The sequence below is a fragment of the Osmerus mordax genome, chromosome 1, assembly GCF_038355195.1.
Source record: "Osmerus mordax isolate fOsmMor3 chromosome 1, fOsmMor3.pri, whole genome shotgun sequence".
NCBI classification, from domain to species: Eukaryota; Metazoa; Chordata; class Actinopteri; order Osmeriformes; family Osmeridae; genus Osmerus; species Osmerus mordax.
In genome coordinates this window covers 5677962-5705262 of record NC_090050.1, presented here as the reverse complement: position 1 = coordinate 5705262, position 27301 = coordinate 5677962, and the positions used below count along the sequence as shown (strand labels likewise).

General features: G+C 42.9%; 2 protein-coding genes across 2 annotated transcripts in view; both read left to right on the top strand.

Moving 5' to 3' along the window:
* The window catches only part of cntn2 (contactin 2), a 53927-nt gene extending 35621 nt beyond the window's left edge, over positions 1-18306 (top strand). The window contains exons 15-24 of the mRNA XM_067238823.1: positions 702-822; positions 1345-1503; positions 1596-1745; positions 3721-3791; positions 3974-4208; positions 4444-4559; positions 10128-10314; positions 11837-11949; positions 16580-16748; positions 18106-18306. Coding sequence (XP_067094924.1) covers positions 702-822; positions 1345-1503; positions 1596-1745; positions 3721-3791; positions 3974-4208; positions 4444-4559; positions 10128-10314; positions 11837-11949; positions 16580-16748; positions 18106-18215 — 1431 coding nt within the window. The 3' untranslated portion in view covers positions 18216-18306. The remainder of the gene's footprint in view (positions 1-701; positions 823-1344; positions 1504-1595; positions 1746-3720; positions 3792-3973; positions 4209-4443; positions 4560-10127; positions 10315-11836; positions 11950-16579; positions 16749-18105) is intronic.
* Positions 18307-20938: 2632 nt separating this feature from the next.
* chia.1 (chitinase, acidic.1) lies at positions 20939-26756 on the top strand. Its single transcript, XM_067235214.1, has 11 exons — positions 20939-21027; positions 21110-21139; positions 21329-21533; positions 21687-21743; positions 21941-22106; positions 22241-22365; positions 22684-22807; positions 22957-23139; positions 23225-23341; positions 24953-25079; positions 26368-26756. The coding sequence occupies exons 1-11, from the start codon at positions 21003-21005 to the stop codon at positions 26574-26576; spliced, it is 1368 nt and encodes a 455-aa protein (XP_067091315.1). The 5' UTR covers positions 20939-21002; the 3' UTR covers positions 26577-26756.
* The last annotated feature ends 545 nt before the right edge of the window (positions 26757-27301 follow it).

Genomic DNA, 27301 nt, shown 5'->3' with positions numbered 1-27301 from the left:
CTCACAACTGTTTCAACATCTTCATGGCTTGCTTGTATTAAAGTTAGGATAGGTAAGATTTACGAACCTAGCAATTTTTGCTAGTTTGAAAGGATTCAAACCAAAATATCCCACCCCCTCCCTTAAAAGCCACTCCTCCAAAACACATGAACTGTCTTGCCTGACTACTGCCGGGAGGCAGACAGACTGAAGTATCCCGTTCAATCATTGGATTCAGTCAGAATGCCGTCCAATAATTAGTGCCGGTCCAACCTCAATTATTGAACATGTTTATTACAGTCTTCAACGCCCACAGATATTGGATAGATTTTATTTTATGGTCAACCCCTTAGATTTTTTGGTTGCTATCAGGATGTGGAGCTTATTTAAGCAAATATGAGAACAATGCTTATCAACAACATTACCTACCCTGCCTTTAAAGGTGATATTTGCCATGGTTGGGACTTTTTGAAGCCTAACCATCCTTCAATGGGTAGTTTGTGCTTTCACTCAAATTTTATAATTAAATAAATGTTCAAAGTTAGCTTGGATTAAAAACAATTCTATCTTATGAGCTGTCAAATGATAGATTGTCTCTCTGATTCTCTCTTCCTCCTTTCTTTAAATACTGCCCACCCTTGGTCTACCCTTCCCTATGGAACTACTCTCTTATCTATTTATCTTTCTATCTTAGTCACTCTCTCATCCTCTCTCACACACAGAAGGAGACGATAGGAGACCTGTTGATAGTGAATGGTCAGCTGGGCCAAGCAGGCCTCTACACCTGCACAGCCCAAACCGTGGTGGACAGTGCCTCTGCCTCTGCTAAACTGGTCATCCGAGGTAGGTCCAGGAGACACCACAGCTCCAACATGCTGCTTGTAGCATGTAGCATTATGACTAGCTCTATTTTTGAGCAAGGCTACAGCTGATTCTTTGACTCGGATTGCTATCACATCAATGCCTTAGCAGTGGGAAACACAAGGTACCAGAGCAGCAGCTAGTTTAGAAATGACTCAATGTTTTACTTGTATTTTATTTTACATGGGCTTATAGCAGTAAGGAAAGGATCATCTTGATGAAGGGTTGATTTTAATGACTGTTAGAACCGATGAGACGGTTTAAATGTGAAGCCACGCCAAAGGCAAGGCATTTTAAACTGTTTTAAACTGCACTTTTCTATGCATTGTACAAAACACATGGGTATACTATCCCCATAGTGTCCATTGTCCCCAAAGGGCAAATTAGGTTCAGTTACAGTCATGATAGGCACCTCTAACATTCTCATATTTGTATGAGAATGATCATGTTCTAGTTTCCTGTGACATAAATCTACATGATGGTTCTAATCTGTGGGCTGACCAGGCCCCCCAGGCCCTCCTGGTGGTTTGATTGTGAAGAACGTGGGAGACACGTCGGTAGAACTCCGTTGGAGTCGTGGCTATGACAATCACAGCCCCATCGGCAAGTACGTCATTATGGGCCGCTCCGCCCTCACATCAGGATGGAAGAGGATGAGGACAGGTGAGTGTGCGTATGTGATTGGAATTTGATCTTTGACATCTTAAAAATACAAAATTTACCTTACTACCAGTTTCTCCTTTGCCTCCTCTTAGAGCCAACCAACATCGAGGGAAACGCAGAGTCGGCTCGTGTGATTGGTCTGCTGCCCTGGATGGACTATGAGTTCCACGTCATTGCCAGCAACATCCTGGGAAGCGGCGAGCCCAGCATGGCCTCTCACACCGTCCGCACCCAGCAAGCAGGTTCGAGGGCACAGGTCACAGGGTCAAGCACACCTCCATATACAGTCATGGCCACAGGTTTTGGCAATGACATTGGCAAGGGATCATTGTGATAGGCTGAAAGCTACGAGGAAGAATTGACAGCGTTAATTGATAGACGGGAGCGCTAATCAAACTGAAACCCAGATGACAACCCGACATAGAAAAGAGGGAAAGAAGAGCATTCTTAGCGGGGGGAGTTAGTAGTGAAACATTATCGAGTATGCCCGAGTGCAGGGATCGGTCTTGCCTGACTGAACTTGCGCTAAGCTTCATTTCAAACTTTCCCCTGTGCTGATGATATGAGTTACTGAAATTATTTTAGCAGTCATTTTATGCCAATGCCCAGCAACCTTTGCAAACACAAAATGTATGTCGCTCCCAATACTTTTGGCCACGGCTGTAGACCACTAGGGGGAGGCTGTAGTACAGGATGAATCACACCTCCATATAGGCCACTAGGGGGAGGCTGGGTAGTACACGGCATGATAATCTGTAATAAATATATGCCTATAATGTATGCACCCATGTCTTGAATCTGAACAGCATTGGAAGGCAGTGGGCGGTTACATGGGAGAATTACCTTGAGCACCTTAGGGCAGCAGTGTCCTGTATATGCCCAAATATACAGAACCAAGGGCTTTGGTCTAAAGAGATAACAACAAGGGTCCAATGACTAAACCCTGAGGGACACCAGTGGTTACAGTGTATGCTTTCGTCAGTAACTGACATTTTTAAACACGGAATGTGAGACAAGTAAAGGATACAAGGTTGTCCTCCATTCCTGTTGTCCGGTTGTCCTCTGCTGCTTGAAACTGTTCTACAGGGCGGCAGAGACTGGGGAAGGTGGAGATAACAAAGCTAGCCTGGTGGCACGTAGGCAGATAAGGTTGTTCTGAGGGGGGAGGAAGAGAAGAATACAAAAATGGATAAGAAAGATACAAAATGATGGTCAAAACGTGTGACTGTGGCAACGATATAGGTGATTGTCTGCCTTGTGAGTGGGTGAAGACAGAGACATGGTCAAACGAGGAGAAAATGTCTCACCTGGGGAACCTGGCTGCCAGAAGCTGTATGCCTTCCTCATGTATAGTGGGACCAGTGATGATTACCCAGGTGTAGTGGGATCAGGGAAGCTAACCAGTGATGATTAGCCAGGTGTAGTGGGACCAGTGAGCATTACCCAGGTGTAGTAGCTGATGCCACTCCCACAATTCAGCAATTATCACTTAAACAAAAACACAAATAACACTGAAACTATGGAAATGGATCACAACAAGCAACAGGCAACTCTCAATTACTTTATGCTGGGTACACACCACAAGATAATCGGGCTGATTTTGGGCCGATTTCCCCCTTCCAACAATTCTAGGTAATGTCCCGACAATCCTAGGTTATGTCCCGATTATCTACAGATTATTTTATCAGATTTTCCCTTGGTGTGAGGTGTGTTAAGAGTGACCGAACTTGCTCGGAAGAACGTCAGAGCCGCCCCGATCGCGAATTGTAAATATTCATGTTGAATATTTACGATCAGAAATCCTGATGTGTGGGGGGGAGCCCGAGGACAAACACCACACACTATAGGATCAAAAAGGTTAAATCTAGGATTTTTTTTCCTCATGTTTGTGGTCTCTCACATTTTTTAAATCTTAAAATATTTTACAAATATTTTAGTGTGTACCCAGCATTAGTTAAAATTATAAAGGTGTTCAAGTTATCTACTGTTGAAATTAGACAGACATGTCAGTGTTGGAGGAAAAATGTACACTGTACAGTGTATAGTGTGCTAGAGATAATTCAGATGCTAGCTTGTGCTAGAGAGGATTCAGATGCTAATTGGTACTAAGGAGAATTCAGATACTAGCTTGTACTAGAGAATTTAGATGTTTGTAGCAGAGTTTCCTTTGGTAAAGTGCTTGTGTGACTCTCTTGTTGTGATGCATCTGCTTCCTAGCTCCCACAGTGGCCCCTAGTGGCCTAGGAGGAGGCGGAGGAGATCGCAACGAACTCATCATCACTTGGACTGTGAGTTTGTGGGATCATCGGCTTTAGGAATTTGTTTTGCCGTTGTGTTGTAATGTGTTGTGTTGTGTTTGCTTGTGTGTGATGTGTGTATGGTGTTAAACTGTAATGCTAATGAAACATTAAATTCTGCACAAAACATTCTGCTGTCCTTGTAAAATGTTCTTCTATGCATCCAATTCTAGCCAATGGCACGGGAGTACCAGAACGGAGATGGTTTTGGATACATCGTGGCCTTCAAGAGGCGGGATGCCGAGATGTGGACAATGGTGCGTGTGCCCAATGTGGAGTCTTCTCGCTACGTTTACACCAACCAGAGCCTGTCCCCATACAGCTCCTTCGAGGTGAAGATCAAGGCCTATAACCGGAAAGGAGAAGGCCCCTTCAGCCAGATGGCCCTAGTGCACTCTGCAGAGGAAGGTAAGTTTGTTGGAAAGAAAAAATAAAAGCTACAGATTTGACCATACTGTACTTTTATTGTGGTTATTGAAAGTGTCTGATAAGATATTCAGGACCTATCACACACTGTGCAGTAGTTATGTGTGTTTGTGCAAGTATCTCTACTGTGCTTACTCATGCCCTGCCTTTACCCTTCCCTCCTCCTTCCTCCCTCCCTCGCTCCTTCATCCTCCCTCCTCCTCCTTCCTGCCTCCAGAGCCCACAGTGGCGCCATCTAGCATCAACGCCACAGCACTGACGGCCTTTGAGATCCAGGTGTCCTGGGACCCTGTTCACCACCACAGTTCCCATGGCATCCTGCGGGGCTACGAGGTAGCCCTAAGCCAACACAAGCACCCATTTACACACACGTGTACACACACACAAACATACATATATTATCACACAGTGCATACGCATACACACACACATTAATATACACACACATACTCACACACAGTGTGAGTATTCGGTTTATTCGCCATGTATGTTACACAAACACAGAATTTGCTGTGGCAGTAAGGTGCAAACAATAAACATATAGGCCTTACGGATCTTAAATTAAATAAAAGTTGATTCTGTTGTTAACACAAGATATTTTTTTAAAAGTTGCCAGGAAGACAAACTGCTTTTATACCATGTTCTGGGTGAATACTCAATTCTGATTGGCTGCAGGGGTGTCCGTTATCGGGTGATAACGGACACCTACTACGTAATTGCAGCAAAACTGTCTTTTCACCGTTCTAAATTATTGCGCTGGCTACATAGTCTCATGAGCCTGTACAAAGTGTCTGAAATAAGTAACCATAACAACGCACCTATTGTAATGTCGTTTCCCATTTGGGGGAGCGTGTCTTTGTATTGGGGGGAGGTGAGCACGTCATCCTATTTGGGGGAAGCTGATTCGTATTTGGGGGGAGTGTTTTCATTTGGGGGATGCACTCATATTAGTGGGTGTGATTTGCACTTCAGGGCCACCGTACGTCTCACACCGTTGAGACGCAGCAAAAGCCGGCAAATTTACCTTCCCACGTTTCTTTGGATCACGTCTTAGCTAAAGAAAAGGAAAGATATGGACACTGCAAGTGTTGGGCACTTGCAATCCATATACAGCACCCGCTGCCGTATTTCTGCCCCTAAAAACCGCAAGGTTTTATATATGTGATGACTGTGATATCATTACTGTAAACTAGCTGACCCCTCTCTCAAAAAACTGCTAACTATTCAAACGGAAAGTCAACTTTTCCTTTAATTTTTCAATTCCCAAAAAGTTGGGATGCTGTGAAAAACGTAAATAAAAACAAAGGACCTGGGGCCCGTTCGTCGTAAGGGTTGAAGCTAAGTTAATCAATTGTCCCTTTAGCCCGTTAACATTAGCGAGATGAGTGAGAATAGCAAATATCGCTTCGTCAACGGCTGATCCGCATCCAAATCATGTGGTTAATTTCAATCAGGCTAAACTTATCAGGGAAATTGCACGTGCACGTCCTACTTCAAAAGGCAGGAAAGGTCGATCACCAAAACCGTGATTTTCTAACGGTATGATGGCGGAAAATACGAAAGAGAGAGCGGTGATAGGCTATTCTCGCCATCCGATCAAACTATTATAATGAGTCTCTATAAGACAATAAGCATATATTATCATGGCTAAGTCAAACACCGCCACCGCTGCCAGAGCAAGACAAGCAGCTTGGCAAAAAATTGCCAATAAGCTAAATGCGAAAGTTTTGGGGAAATGTATAGGCTCATTTTAAGTGCCTCATTACCCCAATCAATCAGATCACATTTCTTTAAATGTGCCTGCTGGTATAGGTTTAATGGAAATTAATAATCGAATGAGATCTTGCTAGCGAAAATAATGATCTCAACTCTCCTCAGAATAAGTAGGCTAGATAAAAACAAGGCCAAAGAGTATCTAATTGATACGAATTCATAGACAATTATGAGGATATACTGCGCTTATATCATGTAGGCCTACTATATATGTGCATGTAGGCCTACTATATATGTGCATGTAGGCCTATGTGTAAATCCCTCTTTGATTTAATTGACTGGGACATGGCCAGGGAATATGATGAATTGATTCATCAGCTGGTTAAGCGCCAAGGACACTTTTCTTACAGCAACGCATGCTGCGGCTTTACCAATGTTTTCTGCATCGCCTATACTGTATAAAAATGTAGCCTATAGCCTACCTGACGCAAAAAACCTCAAGGCTATGCAGTCTGAAGAACAGTTAAAGTTTCAAGTAGCTTTATTGTCAATTTCTTCACATGTCAAGACATAAAAAGGAATCGATATGACGTTTCCCACTCTCCCACAGTGAAACATATAAAAAGCACAGGCACAACAGATAAGACAAGACATTTCGTAAAACATAGCGTTACATATTCACATACAGCAGCATAACCTCATAATAAAGCATAAAGCTTGCTGCGGCGTGTGATATTTGCAATGTACGGCCCGAGAAGGTCTTGCAAATAAATGAGTCCTTGTCGGCTGAATCGATATCGCTCAAACAAGAACTCATCCGTGTGAAATAAAGGATCTTGGCAATCGCGAAGAACTCTATTTGTATGGAAAGCTAATCGAACTAAAATATAGCTCCTTGGTCAACTGGGTCTCTCAAAAAGGGAGCTGCCATGTTATTTTCCGGGGGTGTGGCAAGCTTATCCAGCTACACTTACGTTAGCCTGCTCTGGAGCAGGTTAGTGCTAATTGATATGTTACTATGGTGATTTATCGAAAGTTGCTTCCACGAACCAAAAAGAGGGGCGTTTTTTATCTTAGCCTGAAAATTAGCTCGCTAAACTGCTTAGCGAGCTACGACGAATACCCCCCAAATGAGTATGAAAAACCAATCAGTCTTAGCCTCGCACATTGTCTTTGTTTTACATTCAGCTGAATATCGGTGTAAAGGGATTTCCCAATCATTTAATTCCAAATGCATTTTGAGTTTAGTTGTGGCTAACACAGCAACCCAGCTAACTAGCTAGACTAACATTAACTCACTACGACCACTGCAGTTGGTCACCTCAATACACAACAAACTATGTCAAACCGATTACATAAAGATGTGTTTTATGGCAAAAAATACCATAATTAATATACCTGTATATTCTTGTGTTTAACTTTACTTGAGCTTGATTAAGTGTTAGCTGCAAATACGTGTATATTTGGAAGGCTGGCATTGTTTGCCCTCCCCGGAGACAGAGGTAACGTTAGGTTTAATGGCACAAATCCACAATCTCCGCCCTCTGGGTTTTCTATATCGGACGAAATTCTAAAGAAACACAGCCCAGGCTTGTCTCCTCTTTGATTACTTCATCCGACAGTGGTTCTCAACCCTGGTCCTCAAGTATCCCCTGTCCTGCATGTTTTAGATATTTCCCTGTTCCAACACGCCTGATTCAAATTAAGTAATTAAAAGGCTTCTGCATAACTAGATAACGACCCATTCATTTGAATCAGGTGTGTTGGAGCAGGGAAACATTTTCGCAACACAAAAGCAACAGACTCAAAGAAAATGTATGACTTTATAATGGGTGTCGGGCAGAGGAAAGTCTTTTTTGCTTGCACCAATTGAGTATGGTGTCAATGGATCTCGTTATACTGAAACTTTCATGTTCTAAACTTGGAATATTGTTTGTCAGTTTCTATAAAACTATTTATTGTAAGAGTAATGCAACAGTTACTTATCATTTTGAGCAGTAGTATCAATTGACAATTAGATCATTGTAATGTAAGGAAATGACAGACATTTCAGATGTTATGTGTGAATAGCATTTTTAAATGGTAATACTTTGATGATAAGTTCTGCCATTTTGAACAGATGATTATAGTTCAATGAACAAATGATCTAAGGCAGGGGTGCTCACACTTTTTCAGCATGCAAGCTACTTATAAAATGACCAAGTCAAAATGATCTACCTACTACAAAAATGCTAAACTTTTATTTTATTTTTTACAATGTATGTTGATGTACCTTACATACCCGCATGAGCCCATATTGTACAACACAATTAACTATGTACATTTTTGTCATTACCTGACTTTACTCTGATGACTTGCACTGAATAGAATCAGCCAGGGATGCATAGTCCGGACAGTAGCTGCTGACAGCCAGCCTCAAGCACACTTCCAAATGATCATCAGTCATGGTGGAACGGTACTTTGACTTAATGATCTTCATGTGTGAAAAGGCCGACTCACATAAATAAGTGGAGCCGAATAATGCAGTCAAGGAGGTAGCACATTTACTCTGTAAGTAAGTTCCAGAACTGTGCATGAGCTCTGGACTTCAGCTGAATGTCGGCTTGTAGTGTCAAAATCTCATCTTCCACTTCAGAAGAGTTCAGGTGAAACAGTGTTGCAATTTTTTATGCGAGTGAATCAACCTCAGCATCTTCCAGAAAGGGATAGCACATGAATGTAGCGACTGGCTCGAGCAAAGAAAAGTCTTGAAAGCGTTTGTGAAACTCTGACAGACAATTGTCAATCTGCTCTGTGTAGCGTACACTGTCAAGTTGCACACAGGCCTTCCCTTGCAACTCCAGCTCTGACGCCAGGTTCTGGAAGTTTGCCAAATCATGGCGCTTTGAGGAGAGATGTTGCATCTTTCGTTTGAAAGCATTAACTGAGCTGATCATATTGATCACTGTTTTGTCTTTTCCTTGCAGCTCTAGATTAAGGTCATTCAACATGTTTGTCAGATCTGTTAAAAATGCCAAGTCTAACAGCCACTGACCGTCATTTAGCTGCTTGTATTCTGCATTTCCCGCTACACGGAAAAACTCCTTAATCTCCAGACAGAGCTCTCGGAATCTTTGCAGGAATTTCCCTCGACTAAGCCATCTCACGTCAGTGTGTAGCAACAACTCAGAGTGTTCGCAATTAGCCTTCTCCAGATGTTCACGGAATAGCCGTCTTTAGAGAGATCTGGCGCGAATAAAACAGGCGATCTTCGTTGCCACGTCCATGATCTCTATCATGTTGAGCATTTTAGCGCATAACGCTTGCTGATGGATTATGCAGTGGTAATTCAGTAAATCCGGGAAAGCGTCGTCCTGCCTGCACTTGGCAATAAATCCATTCAAGCGGCCAACCATTGCGGGTGCTCCATCCATAGTGATGGACACCAATTTGTACACCGGGAGCTGGGTTTTCTCGATAAAGTTTTTGAACGACTGAAATATGTCCTCTCCTCGCGTCTGTTCTTTCATGTGCAGTACTGTTAATAGCTCCTCTTTTGCAGTGATTTCAGTAAACACCATACGAATGAAAATGCACATCTGCTGTGTCACTCACGTCCGTAGATTCGTCCAAATGCAGCGAGAAACACTCGCAATCTGCGATGTCCTTCCAAAGTTGACGGATGGATGATAGGCTGACGTCTATTTTTTTTATGTCATGCGATCTACCCACAGTACCTTTGAGATCGACTGGTAGATCGCGATCGACGTATTGAGCACCCCTGATCTAAGGTGTATGTGTAATGTATCCAAGCAATTGAAAATCGTGTTAGTGTTTAGAAAAATGTGTTTTCATCATCAGTTGTGAGTTTTGTGTCTAGAGTTTTGAAAACGACATCAAGGTTCTGAAATTAGTGTCAAAGTGTATAGGTAATACACTGTAATAGGGAGCTTCATAGGAAGTTGATAGTAATTATATTAGGGGTCTATCTTAGGGCACGTCAAATCAGATAAGTGCATTTTATAATATTATGGATGTGGAATAGAAGATCAGTTAACTTTGGTGCAAACTGTGTGTGTGTGTGTGTGTGTGTGCGAGCCTGCATGTGTGTGCGTATGTGTGTGTACATGCGTGTATATGTGTGCGCGTGTGTGTACATGTGTGTGCATGTGTGTGCGCATGTGCGTGCATGTGTATGGGTGCACACAGATTCGATACTGGAGGCAGCATGAGAGGGAGGCGGCGGCAGACCGAGTGCGGACGGCGGGGCTGGAGATGACAGCCCGTGTGGCGGGGCTCAGACCCAGCACCCGCTACCATGTTGCTGTGCTGGCCTACAACAGCGCTGGGACGGGGCCAGCCTCGCCTCGGGCCACAGTCACCACCAAGAGACCTCGTATGTACCCTCACACATCACTATTACCAGAGTACTTTATCCTCACACCACTATCAGCACAGTACTTTATCCTCACACCACTATCACAGTATGATCCGTACTGGAATGGAGTAGTGATTTGTCGCAATGACGTGAGCACAGCCCATGCAGTCTGTCACTCTTCCTGAGAAAACAGGAAGAACCTTTTCAGCCAAGGGCCCCATAGGGTCAAACCACTCCTGGGAGCAGGAGAGCACATTGCAGTTCCTCTGTCAGTTGGGCTTTAGGGTGTAAATGGATTCTCGAGAGAGCATAAGACACTGTATTTTATGTAATTCCAGCAGACCCACTCCTCCCCTCCCTGAAAGAAGTTGACAGTATTGTGAAAATATATTACCAGTAACACAACCTTAGTAACAGATACATTTTCAAATGAGATCTCCTTACAGCCTAGGATGGACTTTTGTGCATATCCACACCAATAGCGGCTGGTGACTCAAAAAACTGGGTAGGACAGGAAGAAAACCAACCCATGGCGTGTCCCAATAATGCTCTGTAGATCCTATTTTATGATTGGATGGACAGCATGGGAAAACATACTGTATAAGCATTGATTGGTTGTATCCTGGTCATTAATACCATGTGTGTCTATGGAAAGGGGTGAGTCTACCAGACTCCAAAGTTTTGTATTGAAGTCAATATAACCAGAGGAGAGTGGAGGCTAGCTGTCCTCTGGCTGCACCATGGTGCTACCATGGGTACCATTGAGTTAGCCCTTCTTTGCAAAACTGTTTATTTTAATAACATTTTTGGTGACAAATTAATGTATTTAATGTATAGTTTTATTTTTTAGAAATCACTATTCATATTTTATGAAATTTCCCTGAGGAGGATAGTCCTCACCTTCCTCCTCTGAGAAGCCTCAACTGGTCCATAGGCATATTGGGAACGTGCCTGAGGGATGTAGCCATGACAAGTGTTTCCTCTATGTTGATTTTGCCGTTGCTCACGTTTGTATTTTAAGTGCATTATTATGCTGAAGTAGTTTAAATTAATAATGGGTTTATTGTTATTATTTGCTACAGAATGCTTAGTCTATCAAGCTCAAATGAAGCAGACAGTGTACATGCTTTAGAGTTTCTTAATCGATAGGCTACTGACCATTTACAATACGTTGTTATGTCAATTATTAATTGGCAGCATTTATGCCATTTAGAACATACTTTATGAGTGGAAGGACTCTTTAAGTAGCCTTACCTTATTGCTTTAGGGGAAATAATGTGTAATAATCTAATAGCTAATGTCATATTGCACGTATGTGCAATATGACATTAGCTATTAGATTATTATTATTATTATTATTAACCTGCTCCGAAATATAGGGTTAGAACTTTGTTTCGGCTGGGGGGGGGGGCTAACAAAAATCCTAGATGAAACACTGCATGATTATAGAAGGAGTGCTTGGGTTGATTCTGGCCAATCCAGAATCAGGTTGTTTCATCCTTGTAGCTCAACGTCATGGATGACCTGTGTTTATTTGCAGCCCCTAACCGGCCTCCAGGCAATGTGTCCTGGAAAACTGAGGGCTCCTGGGTGACGGTGCGCTGGGACCCCGTCCGGGCCCTGCACAATGAGTCAGCCGTGTCCGGATACAAGGTATGTGAGTGTGTTTCTGTGTAGTGTTGTATGTGTGTTTCTGTGTGTCTGTGTAGTCATGTACGTTTCTGTGTGTCTGTGTAGTCATGTACAGTCAGGTTCATAAATATTTGGACACAATTTTCATCGTTTTGGCTCTGTACACCTCAATGGATTTTAAATGAAACAATCAAGATGTGCTTTAAGTGCAGACTTGCAGCTTTAATTTGAGGGTATTTACATCCAAATCAGGGGAACAGTGTAGGAATTACAACACATTTTATATGTGCCCCCCCCCCCTTTTTAAGGTACCAAAAGTAATTGGACAATTGGCTGCTCAGCTGTTCCATGACCAGGTGTGTGTTATTCCCTTGTTATTTCAATTACAAGGAGCAGATAAAAGGTCTGGAGTTCATTTTAAGTGTGGTATTTGTGTTTGGAATCTGTTACTGTCAACTCTCAATATGTCCAAAGAGCTGTCACTATCAGTATCGAAACAAACCCATCAGAGAGATAGCAGAAACATTAGGGGTGGCCAAATCAACTGTTTGGTACATTCTTAAAAATAAAGAACACACTGGTGAGCTCAGCAACACCAAAAGACCCGGAAGAACACGGAAAACAACTGTGGTGGATGACAGAAGAATTATTTCCCTGGTGAAGAAAAATCCCTTCACAACAGTTGGCCAGATCAAGAACACTCTCCAGGAGGTAGGCGTATCTGTGTCAAAGTCAACAATCAAGAGAAGACTTCACCAGTGTAAATACAGAGGGTTCACCACAAGATGTAAACCATTGGTGAGCCTCAAAAACAGGAAGACCAGATTAGAGTTTGCCCAAAAACATCTAAAAGAGCCTATACAGTTCTGGAACAACATCCTATGGACAGATGAGACAAAGATCAACTTGTACCAGAATGATGGGAAGAGAAGAGTTTGGAGAAGGGAAGGAACTGCTCATGATCCAAAGCATACCACCTCATCAGTGAAGCATGGTGGAGGTAGTGTTATGGCGTGGGCATGTATGGCCAATGGAATTGGTTCCCTTGTATTTATCGATGATGTGACTGCTGACAAAAGCAGCAGGATGAATTCTGAAGTGTTTCAGGCAATATTATCTGCTCATATTCAGCCAAATACTTCAGAACTCATTGGATGGCGCTTCACAGTGCAGATGGACAATGACCCGAAGCATACTGCGAAAGCAACCAAAGAGTTTTTTAAGGTAAAGAAGTTAATGATTTATTGGTAAGAAGAAACCATACAACGAACACTTCGGCCTTGCAGTAAAAACGGAATTGCCCCGAAATTTACAATCATCAACATATACAATACAATACACAATAACTATTCTGTTAAAAAACACATTCAATGTTGTCGACATGGAAAGAATTCTACAATTAAAAGTTTGTATTTAACACACAATAACAATATTATTGTCGATCACTACTACCAGCTTAGTTATGAAGTCCGACAAGGAGTTTAGCCAGTGCAGGTATCGCACTTGTGGTGTAGCGTTTAGTTCCCCTGGCTAGAGAGTACTGCCGTGAGTTCCTCAGCTGTCTGCCGTGCTGTTCTCCCCGGGTCAGAGGCAGCCAGGAACAGAAGCGTGGCGATTGCCTTACTTTGTTTGCAAAGTTAAAGCAGAGGTCGAGTCTGCGGTTAGAGAGAGTTAGTAGGTTTAATGACCGTAAGGCGTCCAGATATGTAGTGTCTCTGTCGGCCCAGCATAATCCTGCAGGCACGCTTCTGAACACTAAGTCTGTTGATTTGTCTGTTGTTGAGGGAGGCATTCCAGACAGGAGCTGCGTATTCAAGAAGTGGCCGAACATAGCCGCAGTAGATGGCAGTGAAGTCGTCTGTCGGGAGACCAGCCCGTCGCAGTCTGCACAGAAGGAAGAGTATTCTGCTCCCCTTTGTCACCATGCTGTCCACTTGTGCGTCCCACCCAAGATCAGACTGGATCTGGAGACCGAGTAGTCTGGCTTGTTTCACCACGGTGAGAACCTGGCCTCCCAGTGTAAGAACTGGGGAAGGTGGAGGTTGTTTCATGAAGCAGACTTGTAGAACTTTGCACTTTTTAGGGTTCAGTAGCATGTGGTTTCTGTCTGACCATTCGTCTAGGTCGTCCCAGTCGTTCTGTAGGGTTGAAGGTGAGCAGGCCGGTCGGGTTTCTCCCAAGTTGAGGTCATCAACGTACTTCCAATATTCGTTGTATGATGTTCCCGCGACGTTGATCATGGCCAAGAAAATCAGGGGGCCTAACAAAGTTCCCTGAGCCACCCCACAGGTGAGTGATTCCCAGTCTGACAGGGCCTGTTGGTAGCGGACCCTCTGTCTACGGTTCGAAACAAAACTACACACCCAAGGAAGAAGTGAGGACCGTACACCCATGTGTATGAGTTTTGTAATAGCTGTTGTGTGGCACACTCTATCAAATGCCTTGCTAAAATCTGTAAGGACCAGGCTACTGACAGTTTGCTTGCTCTCTGCTCCTTGATAGAAAAAGTCAAGGATCTCTATCAGACAGTGGGATGTGGAGATGCCTTTGAGGTTCCCGAACTGCCTGGTGTCAACAGCTGGCCTGATGTCTCGGAGAAGCCAAGAAAAGACCTATGGTTCTATGGTTTAAAGGAAGATGGGAAACTGAACAGTGTATTAGCATGAACCAAGTAATGCCAATACAAATAGAATTCCAGGTATTTGACTCTATGGGTTAAATCAGAGCAAGAATGGTCAAAGTACGGTTAAATGAAATACACATTTAATAACATTGCAAATGAATGAAATCAATTACAAGGCAAACATGTTACAAAATGAAAGCTTTAAATCTTACCTGATCGCTTCCCGCCACTCAGGTGGTACTCTGCCCTGTCGTAGAGATGCATTTGTGATGTCAGTAAGCGGGATGTCAAGTTCGCAAGCATACTCTTTGATAAGGGTGGGCGGCATAGCATCAGGACCTGGTGCCTTGGTCACCTTAACTCTTTTTAGGCGCTGGTATATTTGCCCTGGCTCAATCTGGGGTGGTGGCGTAGCCGGTAAGAATGCAGGGAGCATGTCCCGGTCAAGAGGAGACAGAGCCTGGCAGATGGTAGCTAGGTGTTTGTTAATAGCTCCAGCGATGGCACTCATGTCTGTCTGGTCCACACTTGGCACATGGATTGTGGAGGTACGGTTGGAGAGATTTGCTAGGCGTCGTACTTGTTTGTGCCACTCAGATGGATCAGATCTCTTCAACCTCTCTACATGATCTCTGGAAGAAGTGGAATGTTCTGCAATGGCCAAGTCAATCACCTGACCTGAATTCAATTGAGCATGCATTTCACTTGCTGAAGACAAGACTGAAGGGAAAATGCCCCAAGAACAAGCAGGAACTGAAAACAGTTGCAGTAGAGGCCTGGCAGAGCATCACCAGGAACGAAACCCAGCGTCTGGAGATATCTATGGGTTCCAGACTTCAGGCTGTCATTGACTGCAAATGATTTGCAACCAAGTATTAAAAGTGACAATTAGATTTATGATTGTTAGTTTGTCCAATTACTTTTGGTCCCTTAAAAAGGGGGGGGGGCACATATAATTGTTTTTGTAATTCCTACACCGTTCACCTTATTTGGATGTAAATACCCTCAAATTAAAGCTGAAAGTCTGCACTTAAAGCACATCTTGATTGTTTAATTTCAAATCCATTGTGGTGGTGTACAGAGCCAAAATGATGAAAATTGTGTCAATGTCCAAATATTTATGGGCCTGACTGTATGTGTGTTTCTGGTTATTCATGTGTGTGCATGAGTTTTTATGTATGTGTGTGTTTTTGTGTATTTATATAGGTGTGTTTATGTTTCTGTGTATTCATGTGTGTGTGTATCTGTGTGTTGTGGAAAGCCACAGAGAGACCCAGGGCTGAGACGCACACAATTCAGGAGACAGGAGACAAGAGGAGGGTGAACAGCACTTGCATGCATTTTAATTACCAAAAAACAACACTTTTTTTAAACAAAATAATCCTCCAGGGAGCTTTGCTCCACCCGGGTTACAGCTCACGACCATGCGTGAGGCAACAGTCAATATTTTGGTAATCGGCCAGTTGTAGCTGGGTGGCACCTGTGCTCTTTTTTCCGTCTCGAGGCGTACATTCCTGCCTCGAGGATTATTGAACAAGTTGCAGCTGTGTGGCTCATTTGCCGACAGGGAAATGAAAAAGCACTTTAAGGGCCGGGCGCATGGCCTGACCATGAGGGGGCTTAGGCCGCTTGCCCTGGTGTTGGGAAGCCTGAGCAGGCACTGTCTCTGGGGATGCCACAGTGTTCAATTATAAAGATAATATCAATGAATCAAGGTGTTGTGCTGTCACATGGCCTTGAACCTGGTACTAAACTGGCAGAACACATAGCGTAGCAACACCATAACATCAACAGTGAGTAATGTTGCTATGCCATAGACCGGTGGACGTAGTACATGGAAACTATGGCCTAGATGAAATAGCGCTCATCCACCACTTCAAAGCGTACTGCACCTTCATTAAAGTATGTCAAGTCTGAAATTGTCTTTTTCTTTTTTGTGTTTCCTTTTTCATGTTTTTCATTTAAATTCTTTCTAAAAATGTCTTCTTGTCCATCTCCGTACTGGCCTGTGCTCCTTCCTGTGGCCAGGTCCTGTATAAACACGAGGGCCAGACCGCTCTGAAGGTTCTGGATAAGAGCAAGACATCTGTGAGCTTGCCGCTGCCCCAGGACAACGGCTACGTGGTGCTGGAGATCCGGTCCTGGGGGGAGGGGGGCGATGGGGCTGCGCATGAGACCATCGTGTCCCGAGACTCAGGTAGTGAAGCTCACCTGAGGGTGGTCACCTGCTTAGTCAGAAGAGAGAAAGAGCAGAGTTCATCAGGAATCAGCTTTATTGTGGAGATACATTACTGTGGAGTTACCTGGCACCATTGTGTTGCACATTTAGCTGAGGGTGGCCTATCAGGAGGAAAATAGAAAAGATTTCAGCTCATTTGGGAAAATAGCTAAGCTAGCACCTGATGTTTTGGTGTGTACTGTAACTACAAAGTGCAGTTTCTGTATACATTTTCCACAATCACCACTCTGAGCTCCATTCCTACATAGATCCTCACTACTGAGTCTCTTCAGGGGCCTGTCTGAACAGAGAGAGAGTTCTCCTACCTCACACCTTCAGGGGCTTGTCTGAACAGAGGGAATTTTCCTACCTCATACTCATTAGTGTTCAGGAGTGGTGAAACATCTGTGCTGTGATTGGTCCTACGCATCCGTACGCATTCAAATACATACACAAATACGCACACACAAACATACACAGGAGGGCGAGAGGGTTCAGGTACACCTAAAGGGGAAATCTACTGGTGTTCATGGTGTCCCCAGTCTGTGACAACCACTTTTCTGTCTTTACATCTTCAGCAGTCACACTCCACATTACAAAGTATTACAAAGTAATGTCCAGATCCCGCAAGTACTTTTGTGTTAAACGCTATCATTTCTACTTTTCTTTGGTTTTGTCTATGTGAGTAAAATGGCCAAATCCTCTTATTTTATTCTGGAAGTACAAACAGCTCAAAGGGCTGTTGGGAGGCTAGCTCGATTAGCTCGTAGTCACACACACCAAGAGCACTAAGTGAAACCAAAATGGACAAATTAGTGGCTAACTTTACCCTGCAGCTATACACGGGAACTAACTCTTAATTAACCATGTGTCAGAGCTATGACAGATGTGCTACTGTCAGTCACAGGTAGCTGGGGTAGCAGTTCTGATACCTTGCAGCTAGGTTGTCACTAGCAACAGCAGTCAGTTACATTTTGTGTGTAGTCAAAGTGTTTCCTTAAGTGGACAGTGTGGACAGTATAACACAAGGTCACTCTTAACAGCTACGTAGTCATATAAAAAAATATATGTAGTTATTTAAAAACTGTTGAAGAAAGTTACAAATAGGGGCCGGAATAGCAATAAAACTTATGGCTTGGATAAATGGGGTCTCATATGTGCTGAGATTGGCATTTTTACTCTAACAGGACCATGGCCTGGAGCTGTAGGTGGATAGTTATAGTCCTCTAAGCCGTCATATATATATATATGTACAACAATTTAAAATATAATGTATTGTAAGGACAATGATTAAGAATAAAGAAACAATTTGTCTTCTTGTTTTCTCTGGTAACAGGAACTGGAATGATGGTCCAGAGCCATGTGAGTCCTACTGGGTCCCACCACATGTCTCTCTTGCTTGGTATTACATTCTCCATCTTCGCCACTGGTTCACTGGGCCTGTGATCTCAGCCTGACCCTCCTTCCTCTCCTTGGATAGTACATTTCATAGCCAAAGCCTATGGTCACCCAACTAGATTTTGGGTTTGGATTTGTATTGCAGGGAATAAGGTGTGGGGTAAAGGGATGAGCAAAGGGAGAGTTGGGAGTTGTGGGGGGTTGGGGGGGGGTTGCGGAAGATACAACAATAATTTTTATGTTGTTTTTTATAAGAAAATCAAAAAATGCATTTTTTAAATTGTGTGAGTGGAAGCTTTCAGCGAGGGGTCAGACTACTTGATTGTGTACTTTCCTGGTGCCCCTGGCCTTATGGGAAGCATGCTAGCAGCTGCCTCTAGCCATCTCCAGTATCCCCTGGCTAGCAGCCGACTGTTTATTACACTTGTAAATACAGTCCTGTAGAGTGGATATCTCAATATTCATGGTTCAAAGCCTAAATACAGAACAATGTTTCTTGCCTATGTGTGTGTGTGTTTGTTTGTATGTATATTTGTTATTTCCAACTGTAATTATGGCAGTGTCAAGATTAGCTTATGATAGCTTCACTTGCCCAAATGAATGTGTACCTTTTTGAATTATACTGTACAATATAATATGCTTTGTTGTGCAAGGAAAAAAGTATTCATAGTTTTTTGGTTTGCACTTTCTTTGTGTCTGCATTGATGACAGTGTTTTGCCATGGGGTTAGTTGCGCAGACTATAAAAACTCAGATAAAGGTAATAATTGCCAAAGGTATCTCAGAGAACAGTGTTATCAGTTTTATTATTACCGCCCTCATTATGTGTCCTTTTTTATCAGCATTTTTTCAACATATAAATCATAAAAACAAACTTCACTATGTTCACACAAGTTGCTAGCTATAATTTCGGATGTAACCTGTCATTAATTAACTGTCAGTACCAAGACAACCTCAGTTGAGCTGAAGAATACGACCTTTCAGAAACAAACCTTCCTTATGGCCTGATAATAATGATAGTTAGGTTGTCACAGCTAATCATTAAACATCGTTTTAAACTACTTCTTTCTTGTTCTTTAAAATCTCTAGCACAATTAAGTAGCTCCAATCTTGTGCTTTAAAAGCTCAAGCACAATTAAGTAGTTCCAAACTTGGGCTAAGCTCTAGCTCAATTAAGTAGTTCCTATCTTGTGCTATTAATCTACTTCATAAAAAAAATGCAGCATTTATAATTTAGTTTTACTTTGTTGCATGACTTAATGATCAGCACAGAAGTGACTGGTGTGGGAGGAGTCAGGGCAATGGACGTCATTAAGTAATTTATAAACAGTATACACATGATCTAATCATATAATTAGTCTTTTGAGTGAGAGGCCTCTTGACCCTGGTACAGTGTTGATAAAAACACTAGATCTCACACTAAACATACATTGTAAAGAGAGAATTCTGTATTGCTAGATTTAAAAAATAAATCATAAAACCCACTGTTTAGTCAAACATGATACTTTTGGAAGATTGTTAAGTCACCTCACAAACACTGTAGTAGGTTTCTTGCTGCTTCACTGTGTGAATTATGGAAAAGGTTCATGGGAAGATTTAAGGGAAGTAATGGAACATTGTTACCTATGTGGGGTTATGTACTTAATGCAAGCTTTTAATTTATGTTTGTGTATGTGTATTGTAACCCCATGCCTTTTCTTCTTTCAAGCCTTTTTGCAGAGAGGACAGTTGAGTCACTACCATGCTACTCTGTAGAGGGGACAGTATAGTTACTACCATGCTAATCTGTAGAGGGGAAGGTATAGTCACTACCATGGTACTCTGTAGAGGGGACATTGGAGTCACTACCATGCTACTCTGTAGAGGGGACAGTAGAGTCACTACACTACCATGCTACTCTGTAGAGGGGACATTGAAGTAATTACCATGCTATTCTGTCGAGGGGAAGGCAGAGTCATTACCATGCTATTCTGTAGAGGGGACAGTATAGTCATTACCATGCTACTCTGTACTATATGTCACTACCATGCACCTCTACAGAGAGGACACTAGAGCCATTACCTTGCTACTGCACCTCTGCAAGGGGAAATCACTGTCCATTCACTGTTTTCAGAATTTTACAGCTAAACTGCGCGGGGATTGTGATTGGCCGGTCCGTCTCTCACTTCCTGGATTTGAAGCAAGTTTGTCTTTGGCCTGAGGATGGCACTTGTCAATATTTAATAAACACCATGGAATTATATTTAAGAACCACTTGACTGGGTATTTTGTCATTTTTGCAAAAGTGTCTTCATTATGCACTTGGTAGAATGCAATGAAAAAAATCCACAGACATTTTGTATAATGTGAAGCAACGTCTAATGACATTGGTCATGAGCCTTTCAGGTTGGTTGTGAAACACCAGTAGGATCAATACAGGCCTTGTTGTTGGTCATCTATGAAACTTATCACATAATGAAATCAGCCTAGTCTCTGACTGATTAGTCTTGACTTGCCCTTTGGTACCTATTAGCATTATTAGTGAAGAAGTATAAATCTGCAAGGACACAGACCAAGCCCTGCATTCACCCTTTACCACTGCTTCAGACAGGTAATGTTTTACAGTATGTGAGATAGCTTGTGATAATACAGTAGTTAAACACTGAATATCATATTTAGCCATATGTTTTCCTGCATGGAATCTATGTTTTCATAGGTGTATGTACTAACACAAGTTTATGTATGTATCCAAGGATGACATGAATTCATTTTTTTTTTTTTATTCTATTTAAGGTGTTTCTGATACAGAGGTAAAGTACGTTGTTACCAAGGTGAATTCTGTTATTATTTCAACAATATGGCAAAACTGAGTCTCCTCACAGGTGAGAGCTGATTCATTCACTCGTTTATTTCTTTTTTTGCTTCTCCATCAACCCTAACCCTGTTTCTGTTCTGTCTTTACAGCCCTGGGGCTTCTGCTGATGCTGCAGATTGGTAATAACATGTATCTACACTATTTCATCAGTCTGTTATAAGATGACAGCTGTAATTAGTTAATAACAATCATCATCAATGACAGTTTGAATAAATGCTAATAATGATCACATTTCAGAGCACACCAAAAATAAAAGGGGCAATTACTCAGGTATTCCATGACTGAATAGATGTCCTTTATGCCCTCAGCCTCCTCCACCAAACTGCTGTGCCACATGACCAACTGGTCTCAGTACCGACCCGGCCCTGGAAAGTTTGGCCCAGAAAACATAGATCCATTCCTCTGCACCCATGTCATTTACAACATGGCCACCATCAACAGCTTCAACCAGATGATCCCTGTGGAGTGGAATGATGAGACCATGTACAAGGACCTAAACAATCTGAAGAATATGTAAGTGTATTGGTTGTTAGATATGTAGATTGTAGTTAGGTTATTGCTATCTGTAATGTTTACAGTTGAGGGGTTACGCTCTTGTTTTGTGTCTTCTGATGCATGTGTCTTTCATGTCTGAAAGCTTATTTTCTTTGTCCTGTTCTGCTGCAGTAACCCAGTTATGAAGACTCTGCTGTCTGTGGGAGGCACACTCAATGGAATCAGCCCGTAAGTTAAATGAAAAAGTCATTTATTAAATTCAAATATGTAAATATTATATACATACAAACATTCACACTACAATACGACAACAGAGCAACATAATGATTTGACTTTGTAAATTGAGTAGTCAAGGACCTTCCACTAAGTTATTCGAGTTCTGTGTTCACCTGTCCCTAACTTAAGGTCCCACTTTGACCATTTAGATTCATCTCCATGGTTTCCAAGCCTGAGAGCCGTGCAGACTTCATTAGGTCATCCATTAGCTACCTACGTGCACACAACTTTGATGGTTTGAATTTGGACTGGCAGTACCCTGGACAGAACGGAAGCCCATCTAGTGACAGGATGAAGTTCACTGATCTTGTCCAGGTTACTTTCTCATTCCCTCTACAACAAATATTTAATAGCAGTGTTTGTGTTAATCAAATGGGCTCTTTCTGGCACATGATAAAGGACACCATAAAGGTTGCAAACATCTTTTTCTTTTACGTTCCCCCTTCCAGGAGTTGGGCAAGGCCTTTGAAGATGAGGCCAGAGACACCAGGAAGACCCAGCTACTGCTGTCAGCTACTGTTGCAGGCCTCGTCCCCGTCCTCAAAACCAGCTATGATGTTCCTGAGATCTCCCGGTAAGACCAACCAAATTAATAGAAATTGTAACTCATATGAAGTAGTGAACATCAGTGATGGTGATAATTAATTGGTCAAATTTAGTCAAGTATGCAGCATAGTATTTTTATATAAGCATAGCCTTTTCAATTGTATTCATTTATAGGACAGTTGGAGAGAGAGACAGGAAAGCAGGGAGAGAGAGCAGGGAAGACATGCAGAAAATGGCGGAGACAGATTTGAACCCAGGCCCCTGCATTAGGCATTTGCCTCAATGGTACACACTGTTTACCCAGTTGTATCCAATCAAGCAGCTTAGTTGAATATGTTGCCCACAGCCATCTGGACTTCATGAATGTGATGACCTATGACTTCCATGGCCACTGGGAGGCTGCTACTGGACACAACAGCCCTCTGTACAGAAGCAGTCTGGACTCAGGGTCTCACATTGATCACAATGTGGTAAGAGATTCAATTAAACACACACAAACAAAGCCATGCACCATTCACACACGTTCTGAAACTATTACCATACGGCCACAATGGGAGAGGATCACATACAACAATACAACTGGGAAATAAGATCCTCCTGTTGTTCTGCCCCCCTGCAGGACTCCTCCTTGTCCAAATGGCTGAGTCTGGGTGCCCCTGCTGAGAAGCTGTTGATGGGGTTCGCCACGTACGGCCGCACATACCGCCTCACCACCCCCAACCACAGCCTGGGAGCCCCCTCCAAAGGCCCTGCCGACGGTGGCCCTTACACTCGCACCGCTGGCTTATGGGCCTTCTACGAAGTAAGGAATTGAACCCCCTGACCTCTAAACCGTCCCTTGGTGTTGATGGGCCAATTCAGTTAACTGCAGATTTCTGTATTGCCAGGTGTGCTCCTTCACCTCTAGTGCTATAGTGGACTGGATCGATGAGCAGAAGGTGCCCTACGCCACCCAGGGCAGCGCTTGGGTGGGCTACGACAACAAGGAGAGCTTCGCTGCTAAGGTGCCCACCATATGTTTATAGGTCAAAGAATTTGGCAATTCGTCCCACAAAGATAAACTATCTTACATCCATTAGGGCGGTCTTCCTAAACTTACACCATATGTCCAAAAGTATTTGGAGACCTAATCAGAATACAGACACCTGCTTGACAAAGATCTCATTCCAAAATCATGAGCAATAACAAAATTGGTCCCCATTTAACTGCAATGAATGCCTCTTCTGGAAAGGCTTTCTAGGTCTGAAGCATTGATATATTCATCTCCAAGGACATGAGTCAGAGAGGGCACGGATGTAGGGTGATTATGCTTAGCTTGCATATGCTGTCAGAACTCATCCCAAAGGTGTTTTATGGGGTTGAGGGTAGGGCTCTGTGTAGGCCAGCAAAAACGTTTCCACACGAAAGTTGAATAACCATTTTTGTATCAACATACATTTATGGGCTTCCTGGAAAAACAATAAAGGGCATTCCTCAAGACCCTTTTGGCCAGGGACATGTACAGTAGAGCGGTCTATATTTACATTTATTCATTTAGCAGACGCTTTTATCCAAAGCGACTTCCGAGAGAGCTTTACAAAAGTGCATAGGTCACTGATCATAACAACGAGATAGCCCCAAACATTGCGGGTAGCCAAAACATGAAGCATACATTGTGAAAAACCCAATAAGTGCCAAAGGTCAGAACCACAAGAGCATGTAGTTAAACAAGTTACAATTAAACAACATTAAACCTCAAAAGTGCAAGAGTGTACCTGTAGAAAAAAGCAAGGAACAATAATATATTTCGCAGCGAGTACAAGAATTTTAAATCAGTTACAACTAACCAACAAGAGCAACATGTCTCTCAATAAGAGTCATTTGTGATCCTGGAGGAAACTAACATCAGGTCCAGCAAATAAAGCTCAGTACTTTCCCGATCTGTTCCATATGTCTTTATATTGGGGTTATTTTTACTGAGGGAACCCATGTGAGCACGGGAAGAAGATGCTGCACTCACAAAGGACACCCACAACTCACACATAAAGGCCCGGGAGATAGCCCATCTGAACCCAGGACCTTTTTGCTGCAAGGCGACAGTGCAGTCATATGTGGATTCTTTAACTGAGCAGTTGTAATTTCAATCAATTGCCAGTGGTGAATGTTTACATTTAGTCATTTATCAGACCAAGTAAGCAGGTCTGTAAGTTAGTTACTGTAAGTCGCTCTTATCCTTACAGTAAGTACAGGGACATTCCCCCCGAGGCAAGTAGGGTGAAGTGCCTTGCCCAAGGACACAACGTCATTTGGCACAGCCGGGAATCGAATCGGTAACCTTCAGATTACGAGTTCGACTCCCTAACCGCTCAGCCACGTGACTCCCATGTTAGCTGCCCATCTCATTCACTTCTAAATGTTTGTGTCACTGAGTTAAATTGGTTTAACTAACTGCTCAGTATAAATAGCATTTAGATTGCTCGTTTTTTGGCTAAAGCAGTGAAAGATGGTCAATGTGTGTGTGAGGTAGACAACTGTGGATGAAGCCCTGAGAGGGGTAATGAGGGAGGATACTGACCAAGGACATGAGCCAAACAAGGACATGAGTGACGTGTGCCCCTCCCCTCTTCACCCCTCAGGTCCAATGGCTGAGCACCAACAAACTTGGGGGAGCATCTGTGTGGACACTGGACATGGATGACTTTGGAGGATCCTTCTGTGGTGACGGAGCTTACCCTCTGGTCAACCACCTACGGAACTCTTTGGGTAAATGAGCTATAATGGAATATGTTGGATTCCTGAAGGAATATTTCTAAAGTAGAAATCAAAGATAAACTTTTGAAATTAAGAATTTAGTAATAATTAACTAATTATTACATTTACATTACATTTATTCATTTAGGTTTTATCTAAAGTGACTTCCAAGAGAGCTTTACAAAAAGTGCATAGGTCAATGATCATAAACAACGAGATAGCCCCAAAAAACATTGCGGGAAGCCGAAACATGAGCGTACATTGTGATAAGCAACCAAGTGCCAATGGGAGGAAACATAAGAGCAAGTAGTTAAACAAGTTACAAATTAAACAACATGAACCTCAAAAGTGCAAGAGTGTACCTGTAGGAAAGCAAGCAACAATAATACAATTTACAGCGAGTAGAAGTAGTTAACGCAGTTACAACTAACCAACAAGTTACAACTAATCAACAAGTGCAACAAGTCCCTCAGTAAGTGTCATTGTGTTCCTGGAAAAAATAAACTAACACCGGATCCAACAAATCTTTCTTAAGTACAGTTGTACTCCCGGGACAAGTGCGTCTTTAGCCTTTTCTTGAAGGTGGGGAGACAGTCAGTATCTCTGATGGAGGTGGGGAGATGATTCCACCATTGGGGGGCCAGACAGGAGAAGAGCTTGGGTTGGGAGCGGGCGCTCTTGAGAGGTGGGACCACCAGACAGTTGTCAGAAGAAGACCGTAGGTGGCGGGTGGGGGTGTAAGGCTGGAGGAGAGACAAGATGTAGGCAGGTGCAGTCCCGTTCACCGCTCGGAAGGTCAGTACCAGGGTCTTTAATCTGATACGGGCTGTAATGGGTAGCCAGTGAAGGGAGATGACGAGCGGGGGGACGTGGGAGCGTCTGGGTAGGTTGAAGAACAGGCGGGCTTCTGCGTTCTGAATCCTCTGGAGAGAGCGGGTTGCGCATGCTGGGAGACCGGCGAGAAGCGAGTTGCAGTAGTCCAACTTGGAGAGGACAAGTGCTTGGACTAGCAGCTGGGTGGAATGCTCAGACAGGTATCTCCTGATCTTCCGGATTTTGTAGAGGGTGAATCTACACAACCAGGAGACTGCAGCAATGTGGGCCGTGAGGGAGAGCTTGTCATCCATGGTAACCCCGAGGTTCCGTGTCAGAATTATTATGAGGAATTATTATGGCTAGAAAAATGTATTGAATATAAACAACAACAAGAACATGTTTTAGAAGGCAAGCGATGTCAGGAAGAGTGGGCCGAGGCTGGTCAAGCTGTCCTTCATTCCTCCTCCATCCCCCCTTTTCCCAGGCTTCGCCCCAAAGCCCACCACAACACCAGGCCCCACCACCACTGCTGACCCCATCACGACCTTCTGCTCTGGACGCCCTGACGGCCTGTATGCCAACTCCGCTGACCAGACCACCTACTTCCAGTGCTTCAGGGGAAACACTTACCTGCACAGCTGTCAGCCTGGCCTGGTTTACCTTGACTCCTGCAAGTGCTGCAACTGGCCCTGACCTAGCCCTGGCCTATACTAAGAACAACCCATTCACTGGGATTGGAGTTAGTTGTTCAATATAAGCAAGTTATATGCTAACTAACATTTGACAAATCCTAAAGTCTAATGAAAGGATTTTATCAGTTGATTTTATATTTGTCTAATGTACTATTAATAAAGATATCCATATTTCATCAAAGGACTGGATCATTAACTGTACTTTCATAGTTTATTCACTTTAACACCTTTATTCTTTATTCAAGGTCATTATTTGTGTAAATTACTGTATGTATTGTTGTAGTGTTTATACAACATACTAGGAACAACTTCAGTCTTTCTATAAACATCCCCCTTTACAATAAACATAATCTGGGGACTATAGCTGTGGATAGTCCCCCAGGAACCATATTGGTATGGCTAGTAATTCAGGAATCACATTGATATGGATAGTAACCCAGGAGCCACATTGGTATGGATAGTAACCCAGGAACCATATTACCTTAAAGGCAACCAACATACAGCGTTTTGCCTATAAGGCTGGATAAATCAGTGTCCACATACTTTAAGCTCAAACTGAGTTTACTGAACACACCTGAGGCCTGTTCCATAAAGGCCGTTCAAAAAAGTTGGACTTAAAGTCCCAAACCTGACTTGAATTAGTTTAATTAGTCAAGCGGGGCTAAAGAGGTTCCATAAAGGCCAATTTCAGCTCACGCACTCCTACTAATTCAAGTCAGATTTAAG

Bases quoted from the DNA above. Each gene is read 5' to 3' on its own strand.
- chia.1 (XM_067235214.1), top strand. From the start codon at position 21,003: ATGGCAAAACTGAGTCTCCTCACAG. The intron at 21,534-21,686 runs GTAAGTGTATTG...GTTCTGCTGCAG, and splicing joins CTAAACAATCTGAAGAATAT to TAACCCAGTTATGAAGACTC. The intron at 22,366-22,683 runs GTAAGACCAACC...TGTTGCCCACAG, and splicing joins GATGTTCCTGAGATCTCCCG to CCATCTGGACTTCATGAATG.